Source organism: Idiotropiscis lumnitzeri, chromosome 1 (assembly GCF_059441095.1).
Source record: "Idiotropiscis lumnitzeri isolate Australia: NSW breed Sydney's pygmy pipehorse chromosome 1, RoL_Ilum_1.0, whole genome shotgun sequence".
Taxonomy (NCBI): Eukaryota; Metazoa; Chordata; class Actinopteri; order Syngnathiformes; family Syngnathidae; genus Idiotropiscis; species Idiotropiscis lumnitzeri.
This window is the reverse complement of record NC_142391.1, coordinates 13,847,817-13,872,462: the sequence shown is the minus strand read 5'-3', so window position 1 is coordinate 13,872,462 and position 24,646 is coordinate 13,847,817. Positions and strand designations below refer to the sequence as shown.

The 24,646-nt window shown below is 43.7% G+C and overlaps 1 protein-coding gene across 2 annotated transcripts in view; it reads right to left on the bottom strand.

The window, feature by feature from the left end:
• Positions 1 to 24,646, bottom strand: part of arhgef10 (Rho guanine nucleotide exchange factor 10) — a 51,732-nt gene that overhangs the window by 18,841 nt on the left and 8,245 nt on the right. Inside the window, exons 3-19 of one of the 2 annotated variants that reach the window (XM_088318837.1) lie at positions 20,184 to 20,528; positions 10,799 to 11,122; positions 9,703 to 9,739; positions 9,491 to 9,579; positions 9,233 to 9,289; positions 8,735 to 8,913; positions 7,844 to 7,960; positions 7,052 to 7,163; positions 6,552 to 6,664; positions 6,394 to 6,471; positions 6,136 to 6,315; positions 5,739 to 5,855; positions 5,513 to 5,605; positions 4,948 to 5,118; positions 4,420 to 4,565; positions 3,408 to 3,586; positions 406 to 521 (exon numbers count right to left, since the gene is read on the bottom strand). In XM_088318837.1, coding sequence (XP_088174963.1) covers positions 406 to 521; positions 3,408 to 3,586; positions 4,420 to 4,565; positions 4,948 to 5,118; positions 5,513 to 5,605; positions 5,739 to 5,855; positions 6,136 to 6,315; positions 6,394 to 6,471; positions 6,552 to 6,664; positions 7,052 to 7,163; positions 7,844 to 7,960; positions 8,735 to 8,913; positions 9,233 to 9,289; positions 9,491 to 9,579; positions 9,703 to 9,739; positions 10,799 to 11,122; positions 20,184 to 20,528 — 2,453 coding nt within the window. The remainder of the gene's footprint in view (positions 1 to 405; positions 522 to 3,407; positions 3,587 to 4,419; positions 4,566 to 4,947; positions 5,119 to 5,512; positions 5,606 to 5,738; positions 5,856 to 6,135; positions 6,316 to 6,393; positions 6,472 to 6,551; positions 6,665 to 7,051; positions 7,164 to 7,843; positions 7,961 to 8,734; positions 8,914 to 9,232; positions 9,290 to 9,490; positions 9,580 to 9,702; positions 9,740 to 10,798; positions 11,123 to 20,183; positions 20,529 to 24,646) is intronic. The other variant, XM_088318848.1, reaches the window with a different exon arrangement.

Below are 24,646 nucleotides of genomic sequence, written 5' to 3'. Positions count from 1 at the left end.
ATGACACCAAGGCCTCAATCCTTCAGTCCATGGAGCAATTTTCAAAACTATAATAAGAATCTGTGTCTTTCACCATATTAAATTGTATGCCAAGGGACACAGCCGCTTTTAGTCAGTCAGTATGTCCCACTTAACCTATACACCTGAGACATGTGTCCCTCGGGGCGTAACAGGTACTGTACCTCGCTCTTGACTAGCCAGTTCCGAAAAAAGAAAGAAAGAAAACGATTGTACTCAATACCAATGAATTAAATATTGGAATGTTTCTTCAGCTAAATTGCTTACTCCACAGCATAAACAATACTTTTTAAAAACCCTGACCTTTATGGTGTGTGTGTGGTGGTTGGTGATGCCTTAGATATTAATTTAAAATTTGATCTGGTCAGAGTGCTATGACACAGCTACCTGGTAGTTGCCTTTGAGGCTGCAGATCATGCCGGAGATCTGGTTGACCAGGCTGAGGTCATGGATTAGGTTCTGTAGATCCTGGTACAGCTGACCTGGGCCCATGTAGAGTTTGTCTAAACAAACACGCAGAAGCATTTTTATCGGACAGTCAGCAAAGTTGACACATACAAAAGCAAAAGACGAAGGACAAAGGCAGAACAGAGAGAAAGGAGATCAATAAAGGGCGATAGGTCCGTTTCCCACGGTAAATCGCCGACCGCTCCGCAAACTCGGCCGCGGCCCAAATATTTTCACAAGGTCATCTGGCTTTCGGCATTGTCTTCTTTGCAGTTATCAAACAATGACTTGGTGTTCAAGCACTTGAACAGGTAACTGTTTTTTAGCCAAACAATGAACAGATGAACCAAGAGGCCTATCGAAGCAGAGTAAAAACCATGCGCAATGTCAAGGTAATATGTCTGTCTGTTACCCAATTTCCAACAGTCAACTTAAAATGAATTAAGAAAAAAATTAAAAGCCCTGATTGGGTATTATACTCCAAAACTGGAGGACTATTAGATTAGATTATACTAGAACTGCCGTATTAGCGCTTATAATTGCATGAGCGTCCCCTGCATGTTGATTTTAGTGGTTCACTAAGTATCGCCCAATTAATTAATTAATTATACTTTACCATAGATGTTGACAATATCATTGAAATTATGTGCATAAACTACTGATGAGACAATATCCAAGGAGGCATTATGCTCTTTTGCGTAACGTGTGTTTATCTGAACTGTGTTGTGTACAAAAGAAGCTGCATGTGTTTTTCATGGCTCATCTGTCAGAATAAACAGACAAGGGGTTGAATTCAGGCTAGGAATTCAGGCGGAAAGGCTGAATAAACCCTCCGTGAGTGATATGTGGCAAGTCATGTTAGAAGTGTGTTCTATAACGGTCCATTTGTATTCAGTCAAGGCAAGTGGGTGTGGCTCTGCTGAACATTTGTTCCAATTATCCACACCACTTTTGGCCACTCGGATGTTCTGTTTTTCTTAATCGATGCACGACACTTTTTTTCTCGATATTTTTACATGTGATGTCAATTCATGTAAATTAAGAGTGAAATACATTTCATCAACATTTCACACAAGCAAACAAAGAAACAGCAATTTAATGAATGTACATCGAGAACTTCTGACTGAGGTGTAACTGTATTCATTAGTGTAACTCCACCATTTACTGCAGAAGTGCGATGATTGCCTGTGAAATTAGTGTCCAACTCATGAATGACTCTTTGTGAGAGAGCCAGCATTTCCAAACAAAACAAGCCAAGAGGAGCATCATCAAAATGCTCACACGAGACCCACCCCAGCAATTAGACAAAAGCTAAAAACAAGCAATATGCTGTTGACAGTTGTTTTCAATTCATTATTTTAACTGACATTCCATGTGATTTCACTCGATGTACAGCACTTACTTAATATGCAGTCATCGATGTTTTGTGTTTTATGCTCTAAACATGCTTGACCGCAGAGGACTGAAAATTTGATAAATTGCATTCAAAGTTTCAGATAGGGAATAAAGGTTGAATTTTATTTGAATAAATTAACTGGTAAAGGAATGACTGCATCAAACAGACAAATTACCATTAAGGTGCATGTCATTTATGTCATGTGAAATTGTTTATATTTTTGCAGTATTTCGGCAAGACACCTTACAATGTAATCCTGGGGGAAGGAAAGCCATCCCGTAATTCTTTTCTGGATTTTTCCTGGCTTGAAGCGCAAACACACTTGCATCAGTGTGAGAGAATACTGCCATTCCATCAGTTGGAACCTTGTGAATGCCCTTCAACCAGACCAGATGTTATGGAGGTCTGTCTTGGCCATCTGTTACACAAACTCATATTCTGGCTGGACAGTTGATTTAGATTAGTGACAAATCAGAGACAAGTGAATTAATATGAGATAGATCAAACATTGCGCTAATTAGATGTGTTATCACTCATTTTATAGTGAATAGGAGGAGCAGCAGTTTGGTGGTTGAAAAAATATTGCAGATGCGAGCAATTGTGCAGAGTATATCATTTACGCCATTTTGACTCCAGCGTCCGAAATAAATACATTTACAAAAAAAGTGTCTCTCATTTGATTGATCTGGGCGTTTAAAGGGAAACTAAACTGCCACATTATTTAAAAAAGAAACAAAAACAAAAAAACGTACGTGTCAGCACTTGTCAAAACACAGTAATGTGATTCATATTGTGTTCATTTAATAAAAATTAAACTGAAAAAAATAATCAACTGGAGGGGACTGCGCAGTGAAATTGTCATTAGTTGCAGACCGGAAGAGACGTCAAAGCTGCAGTTGCGCCTTGAATTGTGTCAGATGACGGCTTTTGGGAGTAATGGATTTAGTAACCATTCAATCCTGCGTCCACCATGGCTGAGATGCAGCTGCCATCAGAGAAAGTTTAGCGAAAAATAAATGTAATGTACATCAACTTCTTGATGTGAAAGAGACTAAATGAATATATGTAAATAATGTTGTATTGTATATACTTTGCATGTTAAGGTAAAAAGCAGCAAATTTGACATCTTTGGATTTGTTGCCCTTTAAAGTGGCTGAGTGGTCATCTGTGACAGGAATGAGCCAAATGGGTCCACTGACATCATCGGACTGAACAGCTAACAATCTTGAGGACTGAAAGCGGAAACTGCACTCAGTTGGCAGGACAAACTGTTGGTAAGTTTGGAGACATCTGTAAATTCCAGGCAAACACCAACAGTGGGAAACAATGAGAATATTTTCATCTGAAACTCATAAATCAAGGCCCATAGACTTGCACTTAATTTTATGGTTTGGGTCTATGAAGCAATCCATTACAGATAAATGAACCCACCAGAATTTGTTGGCTGAGTGTCCAAACACTCAGGGCTCAAAAAGGTATCAATATTCATAAGCTTAGCATTCTGGACACTGTTACACAAAGGCAAGGAATAGACAAGCAGACATACTTGGCTTTGCGTTGATGACCACTTTCTCCCCAGAATGGGAGGCGGGGTAGCGGTTGGTGTCGGGAATGTCCTCACTGGATCCAAACTCCAGCGCTTCTACAAAGCTCAAAGGGACACTCCACTTTAGAAGGAAGCGCTGGTCAAGTGGGGCACTGCCACTACTACTGCCGTCCTGGCACCTGACAAGAGGAGATCATGGTTAAAACGAAGAATTATTGAGCTGTGCAGGCAACTCGTGCATTGAACAAGCACTTCCTAATTGGAAAAATCAGATGAGATTTTCTTCAAATTCAAAAGGATAAGCAATAGATGAACAAATAATAAAACATGAATTTCATAAAAAGAAAAACTAAAAGAACATTTATTACAAATGAATATGACTTTTACTGTGGCCTTACATGGTTAAGCTCCTGAATGCGCAGCTTCACCTTGGCAAGTGCCTCTCTCATTTTATGTTGGCAACGAAGGGTTACAACATCGTCAATTTTATCGTCTTGGATTTTGTCTATTCGATTCGTAAAGGATTGCTTGCAAAGAGACATTTGAACAAGGCTTCGACATTTTGATAAAGTCCAAATGCTGAGAGAGTTGTCATGTGTAATAAGACGCGCATAAACGTATGTTGACCTCTGCAGAAGCACAAAATTGACATACTGAACCCGTGGGATTGCATAAGCACACGATTCTCCTTCATTTTTGGCAAAACTCGATGGTACAGTGGCTCGCTATGCTTCCAGATCCCAATATATAGGACATCACGTACACTGACCCTATTTTCCTGTTGAGCCAAGTCTAGAGCAAAATGTAGTCAAATTTTCGTATTTTGCTAGAATTTGCAGAGTTTAGATTTGGGAATAATGGGGTGTTTGTGGCTTTGTGCTGCTTTGTGGAATGGAAGTAGTCTTTTCCATAGTGGCATGCTTCATTTGCATCAAATGGATAATTACAAAGGGAAGACGGTATATTTAAACGGGAGCGTTGACATGGTTTACAGTAGTTTGTGGTCACTGACCGAATGTTAGGCGTGGCACACATGAGAACATCGTTGAGAAGGAAAAGGCGTCGCTCCTTTGTTTTGATGACTTCACCACGCTCATTGTAGACTGTCTCCACCATGTCGTCTGAGCGGATCAAGTAGCGGCTACCGTTGCTCAGAAGCTAACAGGATGAAAAGCAAGGGAAGAGTGTTTTTGACCTTTCAGTGCAAGTGAGTTGAAAGCAAAGTTGCTTGATGTCATCGATTGATGTCATGACAACCACAACCCAAATTATATAGGAAAAACAAGTTGTCAGATAATTACATATTTAAATTTGCGTTGCACTAAGCCATATGGTAAAACAACAAAGACAAGCTTGTGACTGCTCCCATTCGGAATCGAATAAAGTAAACCGGAAATAAAAAGTCTAAACTCATTTAAGGACATAAGCATTATTCAAAAAAAGAAAGCAGTCCAACATAAAGCGTTGAACACTTGAATATCTAAAGCTATGTACACTTAAACCCAACACTATCCCCAAACAACGCACACCGTGTGCAGACCTTGTTGAGGTAGCGTTCATTCATCGCCTTTGCAATGTGCCGAATCTCGCAACGCTGGTCAGCTTCTCTCTTCTTTTCATTGAGCTTCTCAGCCAAGGTCTCAAGTTCTGTTAAGGCCATCTGCAGGGGAAGGCGGTCTGCGTGGTCCACTGGAGTGTTTCGGAGCATGTCCTGGTGAGAAGGTGGACCAAAAAAAAACACACGCGTACATGTAAGTGAGTCCAGAAGAGCCATGCAGTGTAAATGTATGACTATGTCCACCTTTACGTGTGGTGCACTTTAATTTCCGCTCTTCTGATACCAAAAACCTGAAGACTTTATTGCATTTAATCAAGCAGTGCGCCACTATGTCCCGATTATTTCAAAAGGAAAAGTGAACGCATTTTTTTTTTTTAAGTGGAGAAACATTTTTGCACGCCATGCATTTATTGGCTGTCCTTGATGTGAGTGCAGTGACTCTGTAATTCTATTCTGAGTAAAACACTCCATCTGCTGGTGACTCTAGATACAACACCTTAAATGTCCCGCATAACAGTGAACTCCAAGTCACACTTCATTGACATACCTGCAGGAGGAGAATGAACTGCGGAAACCGCTGGATTGGTTTCATCATCAAGCCATACAAAGTCATCCTGTCACAGCTTGTCTCTTGACGATGCTGGGATAAATAACAAAGAACTAATTAGAAATATCTATGGAACAGATACATCTCAGGTGTTGGCCATCAAACATTTCATCTTTAAATATTGTTTCTGATGTCAAAATTAGAGGTATTGAGAGTAATATCCAACCTTTAGGAATTCTAGAAAGCCAGGTTTTGATGCACACGTTTTTCTCACCACTGACATAGCCGTACTGAAGTTGTTCACATACTCACTGTAGGCATCCAACACCATAGACTTTGAGAACTGTTGAAGTAAAAACAAACAGTAAACCACCGAGAGACGCTTTATATTAACAGTTTATTCCTTCTTCTTGTATTCCCCAAAACAGAAGCCAATAGAATATTTGTTGATTTAATTAAGGCCTGCAAAGAATCACATTTTGGAGCAACTAACCCTGAATACAAACTCACCAAACTTTGCACACAATAAAGTCCCACCTAAAACATTTATTGTCCAATGTGCAATTACTCTTTTAGTTGCTCATAGCGCTAGTTAATTTGTCTTTTCTTTAATCCAGGCTTACCGAGGCTACAAAGACATCACCAATCATCGCCAGGCTGTCCCACTCTGCCACTCGACTTGCCAGAGCGATCTGGAACAGGAAGTGGCACTGCAGGATCTCTCGAACTCTATAGAATGTCATCTTCAATTTCCTGTCGCTCAGTAACCTTGGCTCAATCTGGGACAAGGGCTTTTCATATTGCTGACAAAGCAAATCGTTCCAAATGTCATAAACTGCAGAACACAACAGAGTTTAATCGCTGCTTCTGTACTGGCATACCTCTAATATTCTCTTCAATGCTTCAAGATAATTCTTCTCACTCTCCAGTATAGAGCCCAATATACATCGTCTCACCAGCTGTAGGGGACAGTTTTTATAATACAAATTTTCAAATTTGTTGCATTACTCACATGGGACCTAGATGACATTTTGCTTACATGTTGCTGTGAAAGCCCTTCTGGGGCTGGACCCAAAATTGGCTCAACGTTGAAGCAATCCACCTCAATGAAGAATTCAGACTCCTCATCTTCAAAACACGTTGACTTCCTCTCTAAATCATAATTATGACAAGGAAAAAGAATTGGACAAATTGTAATTAAAATGGATCTGGTTAACTTTACTCAAAATTGGCCCTTAACACAACAGTTTGGAGGTAGTAAAAGCATAAGCTTTGTCCTAGTCATACAGTGAATAAAAACAATCAGAGTAGTATAAATTAATAATTTAATAATTTAGTATATTTTTATGTCGCTTTCTTTTAAAAAAAAAATAAAAATAAATCAAGCAATAAAACTGCACTTCTGAAAACAATGCAGTCGAAAGTTTGTTTGGGTGCAGGTGCACAAAAAAAAGTTGAACGCAATTAGTAACTGGGTTTTAAATATTGTATTTCTTTGGCGTTTGCATAAATGATTAATCATTTTTACGGTTTACATACCATTATTGAAAGACTTTGTTTTGATGAAAGAACGTCCCTTCTTAACTGCAGCCTTCGTTTTCTCAAGGCCATCTTTGGTCCCTTCTTTAGCTGCTTTCACCAACTTTTGCATCTTAAAAGTAGCACAAAAACATACCAAGTCATTTTCAAAACTTTGAATGGTAAACTGTCTTTCCAAATTGATGCCGGTCCTTCAGGAATTTAGTACACGTAGCCAAAGTGCGACTGAAAATAATGCATCACACACAGCATGAGTGTTGTTAAAATCTGATGACAACAAGTAAAACACAGCAGAGAATGAAACAGTAACTGGGACATCAGCTGGGTGTGATATACAGCGCTTCCAAATCTGTACTTTAATTTGTGTATGTTATCACTGAGAAGGTTTAAAGTCAAAGGTGCTATAAGTAGTTTTTGTTCAGTGGCTCAGTTGCAGCGTTTGAAGCTCATTTGCAATCTATATAATGTTGCAAATTCAGGTATAAGGTTAGGCAAACCGGTAGCTAATCGACTGGTGCCCCATTTTACTGTAAAATAATCTGTATATTTTGAGTCTGTGAACTTTTTTTAACCGTCAGTGGGAGTCATAACGATGAGACAGGCCAGTGCAACAGACAATGAAGCAAACCCATCAACAGTACCGCCACCACAAAACATTCACGTTAGTGCAGGATAGACGCACCACAGTGTCAGTAGTAGATGCTCACAGTCAAGTCAGACAGACTGAGAGTAAAAAAAAAAAATTGAAACTAGCGGAACACAGGCAGGTGAGGCGAGCTGCAGCTAGTTTACCTTCTGCTCGTGTTTCTGTTTGAGCTGCTGCAGCTCGACAGTTCCCACTGTATTTGCCATTAGATCTTTCATCTTTTTCTCATAGTGTTCTTTCAAACGGCTCAGATCTTGAGAGAGCTAAACAAAAGCAAAGCAAGCATTATTGGTTAACGCTTGTCAAGTGTGCTAGGAGTGATTTCTACAGCAAACCCACTGGATGCTCATTGTGCTGAAATATTTGACCATGTTAGGTTTGGATTAATGGAAGAAACGTGTTGTTCTGGTCACATGATTATGCACTAACACAATAGAGTTCGATGAAATTTAGGGTTCAGATATTATATCGCAGTATTAATGAGCTTATTGTCGATAAATATTTCTGTAATTTTTAATAGCATAAGGAACAGCATTTAGTCATTTAAACTTAATTTAACCTTGTGATGTCTCTCTGCAAGAAACAGAATCATAATTATTATAAATGATAACAATTAAGACGAGTATATTATTCAGATATTTAAATATGAGTTTTTGTTTTTTGTCTTCAGCCAACTGATTTTTCCAGCTAATCACAGGAGTGAGTAAGGAACATTATTAAAAATAAAAGAAAAATACATTTTGTGTATAATTATAAAAAATTAACAAATACTTTTTTACATTATTCTTGAATTCAAATTTATTTAATAATATTAATTTCACAGTAATTTAAGGAGTATACTATAATGGGTTAAAAATAATTCAAATCATTTTGGGATTTGGCTCTTTTTTTTCTTTTTTCGCACAGTGCTACGCATGTTTCCGTAAATGTACATTTCAAAATCAAGCATACGTTTTAAAATGTTTTTAGCCGTTTTTCCTGTAGAAACAGTAAGAGGAAACAAATGGCTGAGCAAGAAGAGTAATTGTGGTACCCACATGGGTCTTCCTCTGGGCGGGCTTCCCCCTCATGAAGGCGTTGGGTAGGCCGTTCTCAGAGCGTCCTTCCCCATCGCTCGCCTCATCGTAGCTTTCAAACTCGCTCGAACTCCAGCCATTGTCGAGATAACCTCCTTCCTCACTGAGTTCCACGTCGTCGTAAATCATCTCATCGGGTTCTGAGTAAGCAGAAGTTAAATCAGGATGTGCAAAAAAACACACAACAGTGTCATCTCTACTAGTATTTTGAAGATGAATGGATCATCTTAAGAAAGAAGAAGTGTATAGTTGAATTTAAATTGACCCTAAATATGCAATTATGTTATAATTTTGACATCATATCAGTTGTGATTTTAGGCTAAAACATGTTACACGTGTTGCACAATAAAACTAAAATAAGAACTGAAAAATGAAACTAAAATTAAAGTAGTGAAAAGTAAAAAGTAGAAAGAAATTTTAGCCATACCGTGCAAAAAATAAATAGATGGCATGAAATACCTGTGTTGGAGTCAGAGTTGTCCCTGGGCACATCATCGTAAATCACCTCATCGGGGTCTAAAACCATAAAGCACAAATCAAGAACTGCAAAGTAACGCTACTAATTCACAGCGATGAGAGGATGCACACGGTGGTACTTCCTCAAAAAAAAATAGGAAGGAGGTCCAAGAGCTCAGACAAATGTTGAAAAAAACAAAAGGAAAAGTCTGAAAGAGGGCACTGTGTCAGGGCAGACAATGAGTACTTTGGAGTTCTTACTTTCCATCCATGATGTATTTGCAGGATCAGAAGCCCACTTTGCCAGAGCATCCTCCTCTCTAATAGGCGGAAAATCTTCACTGGAAACACTTCAAGACATTGAAACAAATCAATCTGTCAGTATTTTCTGCTTACAGAATGTAATTGAAGTTTAGAATTGCAACGGTATTAAACTTGTAGTTACTGTCACTGTATCATTCGAAATGTGTCACCTGTCAGCAGAAATGTTCCCAGTCTGAATCACTGTGACTGTGGAGAAAGAATGGAGAAAATGTGGAAAAAGCATGGAACTCTTACACACTTCTTAACTGCATATTATTCAATTTGCTGAGATAGTGCATACATATCGGCGATACAGAAACTGGGTCTGGACTTCACTGTACTGTATTTTTTCCAATGTGCCGCTAGGTGTCAGTAAAAGCTCCCCATTCCGAAATTACTGAAAAAGTGCTATTGTCTGCCTGGCAGCAGAGGGAAAAGAAAATGAAGGCACATTTTTCACCAAACCAAGTGTTGGGCTGGCACAGTGGCCAAGTGAGATCACATTACATTTTGAGGCAGAAAAGTTAAATTAGTGCTTTGCTTTAAATAAATGCCAGTGCTGTCTGCGTGTCCTTCCACTCTCTCGACAGTTGTGTTTTCACATATTTTCTTTGGGTTAGAGTTAAGTAAACTATGATAAACCATCTGTTCTTCAATTAAATACGACAAGGAAGGCATGGTCAGTGTAACCTGTTAGGAGACGTTTACGTCATCAAACATAACTTTAACTGTCTTATAATTATGACATCAAATGTTTCAATCTGGTGTAACTTTAAATTACTTTCTACATAATGAGACTGAGCAGCATGCCAGACATTAAGGAAAGAGCAAAATCTAAAATTAGTTTAGATTTCCATGTGGCAAGGCTTTAGAGAAAAAAAAAGTGAGTGGGTGGAAAAGTAGGCCGTAATGAAAGCTGAGCAAGCATTTGTGTGTCATGACCTTGGCTATGTCGGTCTTTGTGCAGGCTGGGAGGAATTTAACTCCAGACAAAAAAAATGAAATGAACTTTGACAGTAGCATGATGATGGGGACCATGGGAAAATGTTGGTAACAACTTTGGCATGGCACTAAGCACTTGAAGCCCAAATATAATACTTCCCCTTGAAATATTTTCCCCAATACTATCAATAAATGTGAAGACATCTTTAATTGAAGTGATCATAAACCGTTTCAGGGATTCGTAGATCCTGGCAGGAGCTGACCATTACCCTGTCTAACTAATAGAAATCTGAGAGAGAAAAAGAACAAAAAAATTATTTTTACCATCCTCATCCACAGAAAGGTGTCGAATGATCACAGGTGTGGTGTAAGCAGGCATGATGAGCGGCACACCAGATGGTGTTGCATAGCCGCAGGGCACTGGCACCGAATAGCCTGAGGTGATGTCACCAGGGCTGCTGTGGGTATCCGGGGACTCTGCGACTTGTTCTTTGGGCTCTTCGTGTTGAGAAGGAGAAGAGGGGCAATCTTGCTGCTCGTGGTGCTGGAGCTCAAGTGGAGTTATGTCGATCACAGAGTAGGGGCTGACTTTGGAGGCGCTCCTTGGGACACTTTGGACATCTCTGGACACTTCATGCTCCTCACTCCCTGGTGTGAGTAAACAGATAAAGTTAATGGCTAAAACTGTGGCATTGGGCGCATTGATGGCATAATTCTATTTTTTCCCTAAAAATTCCTTTTACATTCACTTCACATTTAAATATGAGTTTAGAATAAGTCATTACTTTCAGTAAGGTATATTTAAGGAACACACTTAGAGCAATCATTGGTTACAGTTTTATCTAAACCTCTAAATATGATGGACACACTTTTATGTCATTGGCTACAACCACCACATGCATACTGAAAAATTCATACTTCTTAGGCAGTGTGCTGAAGGTTTGCATGTTTATAGAAAAACCCATTTGAGTTCTGATTAGGAAGGGAATATTTTCTGAATGAATGTTATTTGTTTTGGCTTTATGATATACACAGTTATATGATTAATAATTGTGCATCGTTTGACATTCTGCTGTATTGTTAATACTGTTTGCCTTTGATGTTGGTGTGGCGCATATGATGGACAATGTGCTTATTTGCCGGTCGCGGGATGTCTCGCGCGATCCCGATTGAACGAGAATAGATTGTGCACTTGAAGTAAGGAAGTGTGCACTTGACGAGAAGAGAAGGAAGTGTGCGAGTCGCGGCAAGAAGTCAGTTGGAAATATCCGTTCTCATCGCCGAGAAGGATCCCTAACTCGAACGCCAGCAAAGTGGATCGGCGACGTTAACCCACGTCATCCAACGAACGAAGTGTCGCCTCAGAAAAGGAGGTTTCGGCGCGGAGGATTGTGCCGCCTTGTGTGTGGCGTCTCTGTCGGAGATCGAGCTAGCGAGCATCCGGGCTAGTTAGCTTCAGCGGGCTAAGTACAGCCATTCCCCTCGCGGCAGAGCCCCGTTGTACTCGGACAATTCACCCAAGCCTTTCCCTCGCCAGTGAGGATCGACCTTCGCCCCCCCCCCCCTCTCGGATTGAGGATCGACCTTCGCCCCCCCCCCTCTCGGATTGAGGATCGACCGTCGCCGCCCCCCCCCCTCTCGGATTAAGACAATTCTCCACTCGCACCGGCGCATTCTACCCCCCCCCCCTCGAGAATTGCGCACTTGGATCTACCTTCTTCGCCGCGCATAGCTTGGAATACATCAAAGGGGAGGATTTCCACAACGTCAGCCTCCATTCATGAGCTCCACCAACCCGGGCATCAAATTGGTACCATTTAATGTTATACAAGGACATTGAGTTCAACTGCATTTATATAAGGGTGAATTGGATATTGTAATTTGGCTGAATAATTATTTCTAAGAATATTAAATGTGTATTCTTGCTAATTGAATATTCATGGTGTTATTGTGCCTAAGTGATTGTCATTATTGCATGTTAATTTCCCTCAATTATTATAGCGACAAGTGAAGAGTAAATTATTCGATTGTTAATTTGGTAAATAGGTCATCACCTCAGGTAAATATACAGTCCTCTATAGGCTCCGGCACATTTTGGTCCTTCGAGCCGGATCTGAACTAGGTAGGATGTCCAAAGAGTTAGAGAGTCACACTCTTAGCCCCCCAACCCCTTCCCCTGAAGTACCAACACGCTCTTCCCGAGAGCGCCGATTACCAACCAAGCTAGCGGACTATCACCTGGGCACGCCAGACGAGAATGATAGCCCCAGCAGCGTACAGAGCAACACACAACAGACTAAGGGTGCTACTGTAGCACCAGGGCTTGAGCTGTTTACACAAGCTAGTCCACCATCCCCTCCCCCACTGCCAAGCGAAGAAGAGGATGCAGCAGGAGATGCCTGCTCGCCGACCGGCGAGGAGATGATTCCTCCCGATATTGTGGTTCCACCAGATGGGCCCAACCCCCTAAGCTCCCAACCAGGAGAGTTCTTCACCGACTCCAATTCCCAAGGCAAACCTAGGAAATCTCATTCATCCCACAGCCGACAGGGCAGCGTCCGTAGCATCCGAACAGGTAGTTATCGTAGTCACCGATCAGAACGATCAAGCATTGCAAGTGCACTCTCAGAGAAGCTAATCCAGCAGATGATTGACACCCAGGAGCATCTGCGCCAGGATGGTCTCGCCAGAGAGGAGCGCCTGCGACAAGAAGCTCGCGCGGACAAGGAGCGCCTGCGACAAGAAGCCCGCGCTGACAAGGAGCGCTTAGAGAGACAAGCACAGATCACGGCGGAGGCACTACAAAGGGCGACTGCCCAGAACTTGGAACTCGCCAAGCTAGCGTTTGTCCGCCGATCAGAGCCCGAGCCCCCCGAACAGATATTAAGAACGTGCCCTAGGCCGGGTTCCCCGCACGACAGTGAGAAGAATAAGGAAGGGTTATGTACCACATGCCAAACCCCCCAGCGCGCCCCTGAGAATGAGCAACAGGAGCTCAACCAACGCCGAGGCTCTTTGCTAGATTGTCCAGTGCAATACACTCCGCCGCTTTCCCCCTCCACACCCTCGCAAGCAACCCGTCACAGTGCCCGGCAATATGACCCGCTCCCTCTTCATCCGCCCGGCTCAATCGTCCCTTTCTTCACCTTAGACGACAGGGAGAACTACAGGGAGATGCGTCTGAGCCTAGAGTACCTGTTAGGAGAACCACAGGCATATCACAGTGAGCAGCAGAAGTGGCTAACGCTCCATCTACACTGCAAGCTACCAATAGCTAAGAGATTGTGTTTCTCCCACGCCAAGTCCCTCACCCCCTACACCGACAGCATTCGTGAACTGGACCGTCGCTGGGGATGTCCATGGGACCACATCCTTGATGAGGTTGAGGCACTTGGAGAGTTAGGTGACATCAGAAGTGATGCAGCCCTGGACGACTATGCCCTCCGCATCCGTTCCCTTGTTACAATGCTGAAGCTACAAGGATCAACTGGAGCCAGGGAACTGAACACAGGCTCCACTGTTGAGCGCTTTATAAGGAAGCTTCCCCGACACAGAGAGGAGCGATTCAGACGGCGCCATGACCAGCTATACCCTGATCAGCCAGCAGCCAGCTTAGAGGAGCTGTCTGACTTTCTCCGAGGCGAGGTGAAGCACATCCGTCTCCCTAAGAAAGATGAGCAGAAGAACAACAGAAACGAACGGTCTGCTCGAGCCTTCAACAAGAGGGAAGGATCCGCCCGAGTGTTGACGACCATCCCAGAGGCTGAGACCAAAGAGAAGGACGTGCCCCAAAGGAAACCGGGTGGCACCCTGCAGGGCGATAAGAGACCTCCACCACCTTGCCCGTGTTGCTCGGAGTCGCACTGGCTTGACCGCTGTCCTGAGTTCAAGAAGAAGAACACTGATGAAAGGAAACAGTGGATCAAAGACAACAAGCGGTGTTGGAGATGCGCACGTGAACATATGGCCAAACAGTGCACACTGAAGAAGCCTTGCCGCATAAAGGAATGTGGTAGGACACACCTCACAGTCCTTCACGACATCAACACAAGAGAAGCTCAGCCAGAGACTGAGGAGTCCCCCCAAGACCCATCCATTGAGACTGAGGAGGGTCGCACCTACTACGTAGGCCCAGCGCGTGGCCACAACCCCCGAGTGTTACTCAAGATGGTGCCTGTTGTCCTACGCCATGACAGTAAAGAGATGTCAACCTATGCAATCATCGACGATGGTGCAGAGCACACCCTTCTCCTTAAGGAAGCAGCCATCGCTTTGGGACTTAAAGGCCTTCCTTATCAGATGAAGATCCTTACCGTCAGTCCTAAGCCCACCCAAGTCGCGGGTGAGAAAGTGTCCCTGGAAATCATGGCAAGGGGACGACCAGGAGAGGCGCACCCCTTGCGCAATGTGTTCACGGCCGCCGGATTGAGTCTTTCGAAATACGGATATCCTATGAAGGCGCTCAAGACGAGGTACCCCCATCTGTCGGAGTTGTGTCTTGATCAAGAAGAGGAAGTAGCACCAACTATCCTACTTGGGTCTGATTACGCGAAGCTGACCCTCCCAAGGCGCATTCTCCCGGGCCCGAATGGCTGTCCGTTTGCCCTGGACACCCCACTTGGCTGGACTCTTCAAGGCCCCATCCACCTCAAGAGCCACGAGACCAGCCACACCCGGACTCACTTCCTCGGAGTTGAACACGACGACGGTGTCCTTCTGGAGAACGTTCGTAAGTTATGGCAACTGGATGTTACTCCGTTTAAGAATGCAAAGCTGCACATGCGCTCCAAAGAAGATGAGATGGCCATAGCACTTCTGAATGAGAATACCCGTCGTGTAGAGATGCGTGGCGCCCTTCGCTATGCCACACCGCTACTGCGGAAGGAACCTATGCCAACCTTCCGCGTCTCACGTGAAGTGGCCATGCCCTGCTTGCGAAGCACAGAGAAGAGGCTGAGTAAGGACCCAGAATCAGCAGCTGCTTACGCCGAAGAAATGAGGAAGCTAATTGAGTCCGGATTGGTCAAGAAATTGGAACCTGCGGAGGAGGAAGCTACCGCCGAGTCTTGGTACCTCCCACATCATAACGTGAAACACAACGGCAAGAATCGAGTTGTATTCAACTGTAGCTTCCAGGTTCGCGAACAAAACCTAAACAAGCACCTGCTCCCTGGCCCGACGCTGACTCCTTCCCTGCTCGGAGTCATGATGCGCTTTCGCCAGAAGCAGACGGCGATCAGCGGTGACATTAGACGCATGTTCCACCAGGTCCTGTTGCTGGATGAGGATAAACCACTCATGAGGTTTGTGTGGCGAGAGAACCCCAGTGAGACTCCCTCGACCTACCAGTGGGAAGTGCTTCCATTCGGGACCACCTGCAGCCCATGCTGCGCCACATATGCTCTGCAGGCCCATGTGAAGGAGGGAGCTGTACCTGAAGGAGTAGCTGATGTTGTCCTGAACAGTTTTTACGTGGATAACTGTCTCCACAGCACTGAGACCCCAGAAGAGGCACGTCGCCTGATTTCCGATCTGCGTGCCCACCTGGCCACCGCTGGCTTCGATGTTTGCCAGTGGGCAAGCAATGACCCTGAAGTCTTGAGAGACCTCCCCGCCGAAGCAAAGTCTAACAGCAGCGAGACTTGGGTCACTCAGTCGAGTGACGATGTACATGAGATGACATTGGGCCTTCAGTGGAACTTCAAATCAGATAGACTGTGCTATCGGTGTAAAGAGATTGAGCCCCACCGTTATGTCACGATGCGTGCAATCTACCGAACCATGGCCAGCCAATACGACCCCCTCGGCTACATCAATCCATTCACCACCCGAGCAAAGATGCTAGTGAGGGAGCTGTGGACTGAGAAGAGGGGCTGGGATGACCCCCTCCCGGAGTCACTCGGAGCCAGGTGGTCCGAGTGGGAAGAGGAGCTCCCTGCTCTCCGAGAAATCAACTTCCCCAGACGCTACTTTCCCCCCGGTGTGTGCTGGAAGGATAGCCAAGTCTCCCTGCACATCTTCTGCGATGCCTCTGAGCTCGCCTATGGGGCAGTAGCTTACCTACGTGCGGTCGAGCCCAACGGCACAATCCATGTGTCATTCGCCCTCGCTCGGAGCCGAGTCGCGCCAAAGAAGCTCCAATCGATTCCCCGTCTGGAACTATGCGCCGCAGTCAGTGGAGCACAGATGGGACGCCTGTTGCAGGAGGAGCTACACCTCAAGGAACACGAGGTGTCAATGTGGTCGGACTCGACCACAGTCATTCAGTGGATCCAGTCGACTTCATGCAAGTACAAGATCTTTGTGGGAACACGGGTCACCGAAATTCAGGACCTAGTTGGATCTACCTGCTGGCGGTACGTGGCAACAGATGTCAACCCAGCTGACGTTATCACCAGAGGTACGACTCTTTCACAACTTGCTCTGCCCAATCTCTTCCACCAAGGACCCGAGTATCTCACCAAGCCTGAGTCGGAGTGGCCCCGCCATCCCGATCTAAAGCCCACAGAAGTGGATGTGGAACTTAAGAAATCCATAGTTTGTCATCTCACGGGCCTCCGAGAACCAGCAGTTCCCGGCGGGCCAGACATTGATGACTGCAGAACAATCGAGGAGCTCCAAGAGCGGACCTTCCGCTCTCAGAGTCCAAACAAAGACAAAAAGACCCCCCTTACAGCGGATGACTATGCCGCCGCAGAGGTCATTGTGCTGCAGAAGGTGCAGCGAGAGGTCTTCCCCCAAGAAATGGCATGTTTGGAACGGAAGTTGCAGTTACCTCATGACAGCCGATTGAGACAGTTAGCCCCTGAGATGGATGAGAAGGGTCTCCTACGAGTTGGAGGTCGCCTACGCAGGGCCCAGGGTCTAACCGAGGATACTAAGCACCCCATCTTGCTGCCACAGAAGCACCCCGTAACTGACCTGGTGATCCGTCAACATGACACACGATTGCATCACCCTGGATCGGAGAGACTGTTTGCTGAGTTTAGAAGGCGGTATTGGATCCTCCGTGGCCGGGAGGCGGTACGTCGTTACCAGGGCAGGTGCACAGACTGCCGCAAGTTAAGAGCTAGGCCAGTTGTACCTATGATGTCTGACCTCCCTGTGGACCGTCTCCAGATCAACAAAGCACCCTTCCATCACACAGGGGTGGATTGCTTCGGGCCCTTCTCTGTCCGGGCTGAAGTCGGACGAGCGACAACCAAACGATGGGGCATCGTCTTCAAATGCCTCACCTCAAATGCAATCCATCTGGAAGTGTTGGCGGACCTCTCAGCCGCCAGTTTTCTGATGTCCTTCCGCCGTTTCACTGGGAGGAGAGGGCGTCCCCGCGTCCTCCTGTCCGACAACGGGACCAACTTCCATGGTGGGGAAGTTGAGTTGAAGAGGAATTATAAAGACATGACAGAGGAGCTGAAGAAACAACTCGCCCCCCTCCAAGTTGATTTTCAGTACAACCCTCCGAACGCCCCCCATTTCGGTGGAGTCTGGGAAAGGGAGGTCAAGTCAGTGAAAGCGGCTCTCAACTTCGCACTTGGAGGACAGGTTCCCAAAGCTGAAGTTTTCGCTACAGTATTGGTCGAAGTTGAAGCGATCCTGAACTCTAAACCGTTGGGGTACACTAGTAGTGACCTGGCTGACCTGGATCCCATCACACCAAACTCCCTCCTCATGGGGCGGCCAGACACAGCTCTTCCCCTGGCCACCTATGGATCAACAGATGACATCAGTGATCGTACATGGAGGTACAGTCAGGCCATAGCTGACCAGTTCTGGAAGAGGTACACCTCAGAGTATCTTCCCAATATGCAATGCCGTCGCAAGTGGCAAAGAGAACGCAGTAACTTGGAGATTGGCACTCCCGTCATGATAGTGGATCCAGCGTTACCCAGAGCGCATTGGCTCCTGGGCAGAGTGAAGACAGTCATCAAGGGAAAGGATGGAAGAGTCCGCTCAGCTATGGTAGACACCGGCCATAGAACCTACCACCGACCAGTGGCCCGCCTAATCGAGCTCCCCCCGCACTCCGACCCTGCTCCTACTTGATAGCAAACCTTCATTTAAAACTGATTTCCTTCCCGTAAATCAGGGGGCGGCTGTGCTGAAGGTTTGCATGTTTATAGAAAAACCCATTTGAGTTCTGATTAGGAAGGGAATATTTTCTGAATGAATGTTATTTGTTTTGGCTTTATGATATACACAGTTATATGATTAATAATTGTGCATCGTTTGACATTCTGCTGTATTGTTAATACTGTTTGCCTTTGATGTTGGTGTGGCGCATATGATGGACAATGTGCTTATTTGCCGGTCGCGGGATGTCTCGCGCGATCCCGATTGAACGAGAATAGATTGTGCACTTGAAGTAAGGAAGTGTGCACTTGACGAGAAGAGAAGGAAGTGTGCGAGTCGCGGCAAGAAGTCAGTTGGAAATATCCGTTCTCATCGCCGAGAAGGATCCCTAACTCGAACGCCAGCAAAGTGGATCGGCGACGTTAACCCACGTCATCCAACGAACGAAGTGTCGCCTCAGAAAAGGAGGTTTCGGCGCGGAGGATTGTGCCGCCTTGTGTGTGGCGTCTCTGTCGGAGATCGAGCTAGCGAGCATCCGGGCTAGTTAGCTTCAGCGGGCTAAGTACAGCCATTCCCCTCGCGGCAGAGCCCCGTTGTACTCGGACAATTCACCCAAGCCTTTCCCTCGCCAGTGAGGATCGACCTTCGCCCCCCCCCCCCTCTCGGATTGAGGATCGACCTTCGCCCCCCCCCCCCTCTCGGATTGAGGATCGACCGTCGCCGCCCCCCCCCCCTCTCGGATTAAGACAATTCTCCACTCGCACCGGCGCATTCTACCCCCCCCCCCTCGAGAATTGCGCACTTGGATCTACCTTCTTCGCCGCGCATAGCTTGGAATACATCAAAGGGGAGGATTTCCACAACGTCAGCCTCCATTCATGAGCTCCACCAACCCGGGCATCAAATTGGTACCATTTAATGTTATACAAGGACATTGAGTTCAACTGCATTTATATAAGGGTGAATTGGATATTGTAATTTGGCTGAATAATTATTTCTAAGAATATTAAATGTGTATTCTTGCTAATTGAATATTCATGGTGTTATTGTGCCTAAGTGATTGTCATTATTGCATGTTAATTTCCCTCAATTATTATAGCGACAAGTGAAGAGTAAATTATTCGATTGTTAATTTGGTAAATAGGTCATCACCTCAGGTAAATATACAGTCCTCTATAGGCTCCGGCACAGGCAGTATTAATAAAAACTAAGTATTTGCATTTTCATGAAGGCAGAATTTCAAAAGCAATGTATTATTAAAGAAATTGGGCTATATTAGAAACGAGAAAAGAGGTGTCGAGTCTCTGCTGAAGTGCTGCCTTGCAAATACATTCCTTCATTAGAAATACTACAAAGTAACTGGCCCAGACTACTCCTGCTGTCAACCGTTAGTGACGAAACGCAGAATCAGTCCAGCAGCAAGCAGTCAGTGAGTGATACAAGGTGTCATGAGAGAAACACACCCCCACCCCACTTAAGGATTAGTCAGATAACATAATCAAAACAAATCAAGAGAATGTGAACAACAGTGGCCAATTGCCAAACACTTGTAAGCTAGAGACTTATATCTAGAGAAGATGTTTGTATATCAAAGAAAGTCTTGCAGCTTTAAGCCAACAATTTGTGTGACACAAACCTGTTCTTTTAGCATCGGTTTCTATAACATCCTCAGGTGGAGGGGGCAATGGTAAATCCAGCTCCTTTTCATCAGTCCCCTCAGCACCACACAGGCCATCTGCTGCTGCTTCAACAGCTGTCAAGAACCTGCATTCGGATGATTCCGCGACTACGGGAGGTGCGTCAGGAAAGATGGAAGGTATTTGGGGGGCCAGGCTGGCGATATCACCCTCCGCCGGATGACAAACAAGGTCGTTGTAACTCTGATCCTTGTTGCTGGGCTGAGGGGGTGGCCGCTCAACTTCGGGTATGTCATCATCACTGTCATCAAAGTCAAAGGCTTCCCCTTCATCTTCATCCAACACTGCAATCAGAAATATAAATGATTTCATAGAAGAGACAAGGTTGAACACCAGAATCAGAAGGCGTACAACAGCAGATCACCATTAGAACAAAAAATGAAGTATAAGCATAGCTTTTTATCAGAGGTTGGCAGTAACTTGCGCCATCTCAAGTAACTTTTTGGATGGGTTGCACTTGCCAGAGTAGTTGCAAGATCCCTTCTATTGTGAATTAAATAATTGTGTTAAGAAGAAATTCTGCCTTATATGTATTCTGTTACATTGAGCTAAATTCTGCTTGCTACTTGGATTTTCATCTACTGGTATTTATCAACTTGCCTGACCGATTGTGGTCCTTCAGAGAGAGCAACACAACTGCTAGGGACGTTCAAGCAAAAGGCTCCTTGTTTGCAAAATGTATTGCTCTGTGTTGTGCAACAAAGTTTGCAAGTCAACCACAGCAGGTGAATGCAAATTGCAGTTAATCCGACCCGACCCGATGTAGAAACATTCACGGACAAAAGAGCAGGGAGAAAAGCAATCCATATGTATGCACATGGTTGTGTGGCTGAATCCAACTTTTGAACTTCTCAAATCCCTGTACGACTGACTTTGCCTTATTTTTATTATTTAAAAATTTATGATATTGTCGGGCATTGGGCAATATTTAAATTAGCATATTCTTATACATTTTTGTCCGTTTGACATGAATGCATCATTTTAGAAAATAAATAAATTACACATTACTCACCAGTTGCTCAATATTACTATTTTTTTCATTGAATAGAATGTGAATTACAATGTTTAATTTATTATTACTCAAAAAAATCATTTAGTGGCACCACTTCTTACTTTAACTTGAGTCACAACAGCACAGTTACCTGAGTACAATTTTTGGCAACGCCGTATACTGCAGACACTTGCTCAACATTCGTTGAGTGTAAAATCCATGTGAAAATAATCAAATGTTTTTTTTTAACACTAACTCCTCCTTTAGTGCGTACCCGCCCTATTTCTGTCCATTTAAGAGCGACACACAGACTTATAATTAAGGGTGGGGTTGACAAGAACAGTGTATTTTCTCACCCCAAAAATAATGTAGTGCCCAAAAAGCATATTAGCTCTGCTACTCCACAGGAAAGAAGATGTGGAGCTCTATAACGAAGTTAATGATTCAGGGAAACACAATCACATCGGAGCGCTCACTCAACAAATGTCTTTCCAGTATCTACGTTGCAATTTAGGCCAGGCAAATACAGAGCTGTGAGGGTAGAGGAGTGCAGCGTATGTTTATGTATGACTCTTGGTTTAACGAGTGTGGGTAACATTTGTAAAACTGAGTCAGACAACGTTATAAAGATAAGGAGTATAATGCAGGATGGGAAAATTTGTCAGCATCTGGGACTAGACTATAACTTTACAGGCGTCACACTTTTTGAAGCAAGCACTCCTCAGTCTTCATTCTTCTAGAGTTACTCTTTTACTTTATAATCTACAGTTTGCCTCTCACATCCTGAATACTTTCCCAAAGACAACACAAAATTCCAAGTTTGCACGGGGTGTTTAATTTCCCTCACAGCAATGTGGCATGCGCCTCACAGTGTACTTTGTAAATTTCTCACTATCTTTTAACAGACTCTGGATCTGCATGTTAAGGAATCTGTTCTGCTTACATAGTAAAAATACATATTTATTCATTATTATAAATTTTACTCCTATTATCATTATTACTACTACTACAGTGGAACCTCAGAGGTTAGACAATTTATTCTGGGAGCTGGGTAACCTGTTGCAATGCAAGTAGAAATAATGTGTTCCAAGATGAAACTGCGGTCATCGTAAAACCTAAACAAAGTTACACAAGTCAAATCAAATCAACCATTGTGAAGATTAAGATGAAAAGTTTTGATCGGGTGCATTGTTATGCTGGGAAAACAACGGGACACGGCTTTAAATATATGTCGGCATACTTTGTATCACTTCTTGGGTACATTCTTCCTCTCTTTTGACCATTTGGGATTTTGGTGGAAAAGGGTGTTCTTAAAAAACATTTAGTGCATTGGCTATCAGACCCAAATAATTATTAAACACGCAAACGACAAGCATACACTGTTCATATGCATAATAATGCTGTAATAAGTCATACGGCTCCATGCTTTTGGAGATTCCAGGTAGGTATGGGCGGATATCAAAATTGTATCTCTAATACCATTTTTAGTAAGTCACAGTGTCCGTTCCTGCTAATCTATTTTTATAACAGATCCATGGGCTACTTATGTTGTCTTTGGGGGCTAACTAGTAGCCACTGACACTCTTTTTTAGGATAATACACATTTGGCAACATATCAGCAAAAAGGCATCTGCATAAGTCTCGTTTTTATTAGGTGGCGGATAATGTCTTCTTTCCATGCTATCACCATAAAATGAACCACATTAAGAGTCGAAGCTTTCCATCCCTGCAGGCCCTAGCAGCCCGTGCTTGCGGGAAAGTAAATGGGAACTCACGGCAAGACTATCAGCAAAGCTAGAAGCTTTGATGTCCGTCACACAGTCATGCCCTCACGCTTTGACGCGCTGTCGTTCCACCCTGTAGTCAGGGTTTTTAAACACCAGCTGTGACTGGTCAAGACTGTGACCCCGTGTCAATCATTGTTTAACAAACACAACTTTATGAAGGGTGTCATTTTAGCCGGCAAAATCTCTACATGGTTCTTACATCACTTCGTCTCACGGACCAAAATCTATGGAGAGATTTGTCTGGAATGACATTCATGTTTCTAGAGAGTAAAATTCTGTGACGCTAAGCACAGTTTAGATGAAAGTAAACAATTTGGATTATCTAAAATGAAAACCTGTTGGTCATTTAGTATTAAGTCAAAATGTGTTTTTTTTTCTCTTCTGTATTTATAATTATTCTTTGACCAACCAAAAATATATTTTTTCTTTTTTAACCAAATAATAATAATAATTCACGAGAATATTTTGTAGGATATCTGAATATAAAAATATTCGATAGCTGTAACCCCTGTGGAGTTTTCTCCCATTTGGTATTTTCCTAGATTTTGCACAGAAAAAAATCATGGCGTTCTAAAAATAGACTCAATGGGGCCTATGCATGACATTGGCTCATGCTCAGTGTACATAAACAGGTAAAATGCAAGCTTGCCCCTGGCGGATGACGTAGTAATAGGAGACTGACTTGACACCCACAACCATACATCCATGAGTGATTGATGATTTATTTATTATATTGTCCATAATGTGACAATACAGCCACAGAAAAAAATTTGTTATTACATGCTGAGTCCAGGAGGGCCCTCGGAAGATTTACAACTTCAACCTAATGTTTCCACTGGAACAACAGTTGTACTTTGGAAAGTAGAACCAGAATTTCAATGGTTTGATTTTAAAAGACGATTTTAACATATTTAAAAAACATTTTTGTTAATTCAGGAATGACCAAGTAGTTTTTTATCTTTGTATAAAGGGAGGGAAGAAGCTGTTACAGTAAAAATAAATCATTAAATTTTTTATTTTTTACTTAAATGCTGAACGTTTGGTGTCCAGGTGCGCCAATATGAAACAATTGAGTAGAGCAAACATTCAACAATCTCTAGTGACCTTTCTTTAAATCATGTTTGGTTAATGAACAAGTTCATTTTTGGCCTTTCATGTCACATTCATGGGGCCATGTGTTTCTGAGAACCACGTATATTATGCTTGAGAAATTATAGTAATAGTTAACAATGCTAAATCCTAAGGACTCAGTGCATTGTAAAGGAAGTCTGTGGCCAGCTGGCGAGTATTCTGGCCTGTGTCTATTCCTGAATGCCGTGTTTAGTCGTTGTGGGCTGTGAAGCAGCATTCAGCTCAACACTGAGGCACATTGTCTCGTAACTCCCTTAATCGCCTGCCCACACCACACAATGGAGGAGAGGAGTCGTCTGTGTTTGCATTGCACATTGCGAGGAACAGTGTTGGGGGGTAACACGTGACAAAAGGAAAACGTAAGTATAGTCGTGTGCCTATGAACCGACGGGACACATGCAAACCTAACTGAAACAGCCGAAGTGCACCATTTAATAGGTTTTCAAAAGCCTTTCCGGCTCTGGTGGGCATGTGTGCATGTGAGTGCCCACTC